Genomic DNA, 6,000 nt, shown 5'->3' on the forward strand with positions numbered 1-6,000 from the left:
GACAATTCTGGTTTGTAGGCTAGAAATTGGGCCATTTTGTAGCAACTCAAGAAGGGCCTGGCCCTGCCTCCCTAGCCTTTGGGGGTTCCCCTCCCTGCTAGGTGAGGTTGCCCAGGAATCTGGCCGCCAGGTGGGAATCCATTCTTCTTTATAGACCATCTTTTATCACAGTGGGTCAGTGTAGATGATAAGACAGGCTATATAATGCTAAAAAAAATATTATTATTTTACTGTGGAGTCCTCACTTGCCATTGAAGCATTTCTGACAAGTGGAAAGCCATGGGACATTTTGGCTGCTGATGCATGAATAATTCCTCCTGCTGTGGCAGTCATCAGAGTACAGAATGTGGCCACATGCTGAGGAGCAACAACGTATTTTTTAAAAAAACATTGGTTTTAAAAAAACATTCTAGACAAAGAGTCATTCAGTCTTACTATACACAGCTGTATAATTAGCTTTTAATCTGCTAGAGTTGCACTTGTAGAAGAGTAAGGTTCTGCACACCATTTACAGTGTGGGTTGTTTTTTATGCGCATCTTTATTGGCCTATTTATTAGTTTCTATCTGGAGGTTGAAAGCGTGAAGTGTTTTGTGCTATTAAAACAGCATGCTTTCTATGAAAGTGCCCTGCTAAATCAGCTAACATTTAAATAAGATATATAGATTCACTAATAGGCAAAAAGCCTTGCAGTTTAAGAACGTACCTATACCCCCCACAGATATTTCTATCAAACTTTAAAAAACAGGGAAATTGGGCAGCTCTAGTGAATGCACCAGGGGAGCAGCAGACCTGACCTCCTCTCTGAGATATTGGACTGCCCTGCAAAGTTGTCAAAATGCAAACACCGTTTGGGCTGGTCTTTCACAGTCCAATCCACTTGCTGTGTAGCTTGGAAGAATTTGGTAACATGTGCCTCTGAGCATATGGTGAGTGGTGGCAACACCTGCTATCTCCAAAGATGGAGAATTATATTTTTGTATGTTTGTTGTTCTTACTTTGCTTCTTTCCTGTGTTACTAATGTTTCTACAGAGAATCTAATCTAAAAAATTTTATTTCCCTCATTATTCATCCTAGAAATCTGTGTCAAATTTATTTTTTATTAATTTCAAAGCCTTTTTATTGGTCAATGTCATATGATGGTAAACAGCCTTTTGTGTTTCAAATTGGAGGTTATGTTCTATTTCTATTTTGGGTGCATTAACAGTGGAATCTGAAAGTGCAGTTTAATGTAAAATCAGACTGATTACAATAGGTTGCTACTTCAGCAATGACTCTAGCTGTTGGAAAAAAGAGGATGCATGTTTTCAGCCTGCTACATTTAAACCACTTTATTTAAGGCAAGATGGGCACAGTCAATTAAAACCATAGAGCATACCTAGAAGTTTGCTGGAATATATTTCACCTCCCACTGTTTTATCTTGTGCAAATTGAGACACTCCTGATGTCCACTGGAAACTATTCTGCAGAATAGTCAGTGCCATTATTCCACAATTATTTTTGGAGGTTTTTTAGTGTAAATTTTTCAAAGAGTTGCTGTACTTGACATATTCGCAGAAATAGAAACAAAAGAAAATGATTTCCTATAGGAAACTTAACTAAAATCGCAAAGTAAATCAGACATATTTAAAGTGACCATCTGAACTATATCAACTGTCTTAATAATGTTGCTTCCTCCCTGCTAAAACAAGATCACCACAGCATATGTCTTCTTTCTGTTATTTGGGCTGATTGCAGGTGTTGCCTCCACTCACCATATGCTCAGAGGCACATGTTACCAAATTCTTCCAAGCTACACAGGAAGTGGATTGGACTGTGAAAGACCAGCCCAAACGGTGTTTGCATTTTGACAACTTTGTAGGGCAGTCCAATATCTCAGAGAGGAGGTCAGGTCTCCTGCTCCCCTGGTGCATTCACTAGAGCTGCCCAATTTCCCTGCTTTTTAAAGTTTGATAGAAATATCTGTACATTCTTAAACCACAAGGTTTTTTACCTATTAGTGAATTTCTCTGCTGTTTAATCCGGGAGGTAAGAAATGGGATCCTGTGCAAGTTTGCTGAGAATGGATTGATCATTTGCTTGCCTATTGAGTTCAGTGGGATTTACTCCCCTGCAGTTTTGCTTAGGATAGGTGAAACTGACCACAGGGGATGGGGAGGGGAGGAGGAGGATGGAGGGGAGGGAGGGCAGGGGGGCAATGGGAGCAGGCAGGAGCGGGGAAGGACATGTTTATTGAGTTCAGTGGGATTTACTCCCGTGCAATCATGCTTAGGACAGGTAAAACTGGCCAGGCGGGGGGGAGGGGGGGCTGGAGTGGGCAGGGGAGGAGTAAGAAGAAAGAGGGGAGGGGAGGAGGAAGGGAGAGGGCAAGGAGGAGAAAGGCAGGTCTGATAATTTGCATGCTTATTGAGTTAAATGGGATTTACTCCTATGCAATCATGCTTGGGATAGGTAAAACTGACTATGGGGGAGGGGGAAAGGAAAGGAGTGGATTAGAGGGAGCAAAGAAAGGGGGAGGGAAGGGCAGGTTTGATCATTTGCATGCTTATTGAGTTCAGTGGTATTTACTTCTATGCAATCATGCTTAAGATAGGTAAAACTGACCATGGGGAGGGGGAAGGGGAAGGAGAAGGGAGGGTTGATTTGATCATTTGTATACTTTTAGAGCTCTGTGCAATCATGTTTGAAAATGGAAATGGACTGCTTTCAAGTCAATCCCGACTTATGGTGACCCTATGAATAGGGCTTTCATGGTAAATGGTATTCAGAGGTGGTTCACCATTGCCTCCTCCAAGGCTGAGAGGCAGTGACTAGCCCAAGGTCACCCAGTGAGCTTTATGGCTGTGTGGAGATTCCCTACCCTGTGGGGGTAGTCCAACACTGACCCGGGGGAGAGGAGGAGATTGGGTGGGTGGGCACTGGGCAGAGGGGAAGCCCCTTTCCTTTCCAAAAGGAAAACATTGTGAACAGTATCATTGCTTTTCAGCATTTCCCCCACCTTTTTATTCTACAGCAGGCACATGTAGCCTCCCACCCAAATTTAAACCAAAACTGGCCCTGGCCACATCCACACTTCGTCTTTATTTCACTTTAGACAGGCATGTCTTCTCTGAAAGAATCCTGGGAAGTGTAGCTAGTGAAGGGTGCTGAGAGTTGCTAGGAGAGGCCCTGTTCCCCTCACAAACCTTCAGTCAGAGCGGCTGACTGTTAAACCAGTCTGGCCACTGGAGTTCTGTCAGTGGAATAGGAGTCTCCTCTCAGCACCCTTCACAAACTACTCTTCCCAGGATTCTTTGGGAGAAGCCATGATTGTATCAAGTGAAATCAAAGTCTAGTGTGGGTGTGGCCCCCTGATTAGACAAGCCAAGCAGCTGTGAGTCTGGCTTTTAGAACACTGACAGTTGGTTCTTACTGAGCATGCCTGACACTATCATTCAGTTCAATGCTAAATTTCTTTAATTAATTAAAAATCAGCCAGGGATTTTTTTAACTTTTAAACTGCAGAAGATGACAGTCAGAGTATGGGGCAAGGTCAGTAATAGGATTCCAGGTACTCTGTGAACATGGCTGATTCTGAATGAATTTCAACAGATTATGAGAACTCTGACAGAAAAAAGTCCAAAAAGGCTCTGAGGGTTTTTCTCTCTCTTTTTAGACTTCAAACTCTATTCTCTCTGACTGTTTTGTGTATTGCCATGAAAATGAAGAGGCTTGTTAAGCAAGCGTTTCTGAGTTCAGGACTATAAGTTTTGTAGGGTTTTGTTTTGAAATGAGTTTATGGGAAGCATCAGAATGGCATGGGGGTATTTTCAATTTAACATTGCAGAATGTGAAAAATCCACGCTGGCTATAGTATACAGCCACTCTTGTGGCTATATAATATGTATGTATCAGTACAAGTCTGCCTTGTTTTCAGTTTACTGTACCAATATATTCTGGATAAATTGTAGCAAAAGGACAAGGTCTGCTGTTAACAAATCACTTAAGTTTGCTGTACTTGCACTCATACTAGCTGTATCTGGTTATTAACATTTTGCAACTCTGACTATTCTGGAGGTAAGCGACAGATTGTGGGTTGCAACCTCACAAGTCACTGTGGTATCCCAGCAGCTCATGGAATTGAGTTTAAGGATCTCATCCACATGGTATACCGGGGTTTGCTGTGATTGGTAAATATGCATGAACATCAGCAATGACACACATTCATGTGAAGTTGTGGAGAACTGTACTAGGCGTGTTTTGGTAACATGAGCGCTGCGTGTGTTTTCTTTTCCTGTGCAGATTGATGATTCCAACTGTGACTCTGAACTTCTTTCCTTGCTCCTGGATGAGAAATTAGTTGCGAAATGCATTTCCACTGTTTATTATCCTCACCTGATTAACCATTTGCTGGCCAAGCAAGAGGAAGGATCCAGGGATGTAGAAGAAATAGCAAAGCAACTGCAAGAAGCAGGTTTTGCTGCAGAGGCAGGTTCCCTCCTGATGGCCTATAAAGGAACACACCCTGCACTCCGAACCTTTGGAGCAGCCCTCGCTGCTGTTAGGCGTTGGATTTAAATGGCAAAGCATTTCAAGTTATACTTTGTGCCTAAACTATGTACTGCTTTTCAGGTGGAAATCTTTCCAAAGAGACATTGTATGAAGGGCTATCCTTCAAGCTAATCATTGCTCCTTAGCGTTCCATAAAATCCTGACGTGTATACTTCCTTGCAGTGTTTCCCATCCTGTCAGTAGCTCTTTCCATAGGAAATAGCTTACATTAGAAGGTTGGAGTGCATTTAGTGTAACCTACGAATGATATTCCAGCAATGCAAGTTTTTGCAATTTGTGCCATAATGAACAGCAACGATTCTACACATATTAGACAACTTAAGAGTTTGCACTTCACTCTGTTTGGAAATCAGTTGCTAAATTTAATTGCAATCCATTCTGTTAATTAAAGGCTTTCTTTTCAACCAACTTGAGGTTTTTGTTTTTGTTGGTTTGTTTTGTTATGTGGCCTTTCTTCTTTTCCTGAAGATATAATATCTTTTTTGATAAATTGATTCTAATGCTAGGTTTTGTATGTTCTCAGAAGGCTTGGTTCAGTCCATCACTGTATTGTCAAATCAGTTGTTGATTGTTTAACTGAACCATTTCTGCTTTCTTAAGAAGGAAATGCATTTCTTTATTTACTATGGGAGCAATAATAGGCCTTCTTTTGTGATAAGTGGAAGGGAAATTCTGTCCAGAGTATCTCCATATACAGCCCAACATGCAAACTAGTTGAACACTGAAATGACTTGGGATAGTGATTCACACAAGCATTTCAAGGTGTGGTAAGCACTTAAAGACAGTAACTGACTTGTGGTTGCTTCATCTAGCAACCCATTTGCATGAGTGGCTCCCCTGCTTTTTAAAAGCCATTTTAGCATGCAGTCACAATTTGGAGAAAAGGGATTGCAATGGGAAGGTGGACATTGTTGGAATTGTGTGCAAAGCACGCAGCCTCCACACATTTGTTTTCATGCACACTAAGCAGGAAAGTGCATGTGTGCATTGCAGGAAGTTACAGTATTAACCACATTTTTGAAAAGAAAAATTCTAAAAATAAATGAATTGGGAATCAGGCTTGATTGTTCCAAAATTACTCGAGGGCCAGTTTAAACATTTGACTGCATACAGAGCCTGCCAACAGCATTTCCCCACATATGTACTCTATGCAGTAGGCATAATGTTTAAAAGGTTTTTTATTTAATGTAAAAAGTGCGTAGCATTCAGACACCAGTGTTAGGGGACAATTCACCTACGTGTCATCCTTATATCTTTATAAAATGTATTAATCACCATTCCTTGCACAAGATTCTCAAAGCAATCAACAATCATCAACCAAATGTCACCTTAAAGCCATTTCAATAATCATGAAGCACTTCTAACTACAGATACGGAGGATGAATGTCAGCAGTCCAGTTCTGAATAGCTGCATTTTAAACTTTAGGTTTAACTTGATTTGCTTCTGGG

At 41.2% G+C, this 6,000-nt stretch overlaps 1 protein-coding gene across 2 annotated transcripts in view; it reads left to right on the forward strand.

The window, feature by feature from the left end:
• The window catches only part of NBAS (NBAS subunit of NRZ tethering complex), a 297,038-nt gene extending 292,088 nt beyond the window's left edge, over window positions 1-4,950 (forward strand). For both annotated transcript variants that reach the window (XM_061622739.1, XM_061622740.1), the window contains one exon: window positions 4,282-4,950. In XM_061622739.1, the coding sequence (XP_061478723.1) occupies window positions 4,282-4,557 (276 nt within the window). In that variant the 3' untranslated portion in view covers window positions 4,558-4,950. The remainder of the gene's footprint in view (window positions 1-4,281) is intronic.
• The last annotated feature ends 1,050 nt before the right edge of the window (window positions 4,951-6,000 follow it).

This window comes from Rhineura floridana, chromosome 4, assembly GCF_030035675.1.
Source record: "Rhineura floridana isolate rRhiFlo1 chromosome 4, rRhiFlo1.hap2, whole genome shotgun sequence".
NCBI lineage: Eukaryota > Metazoa > Chordata > Lepidosauria > Squamata > Rhineuridae > Rhineura > Rhineura floridana.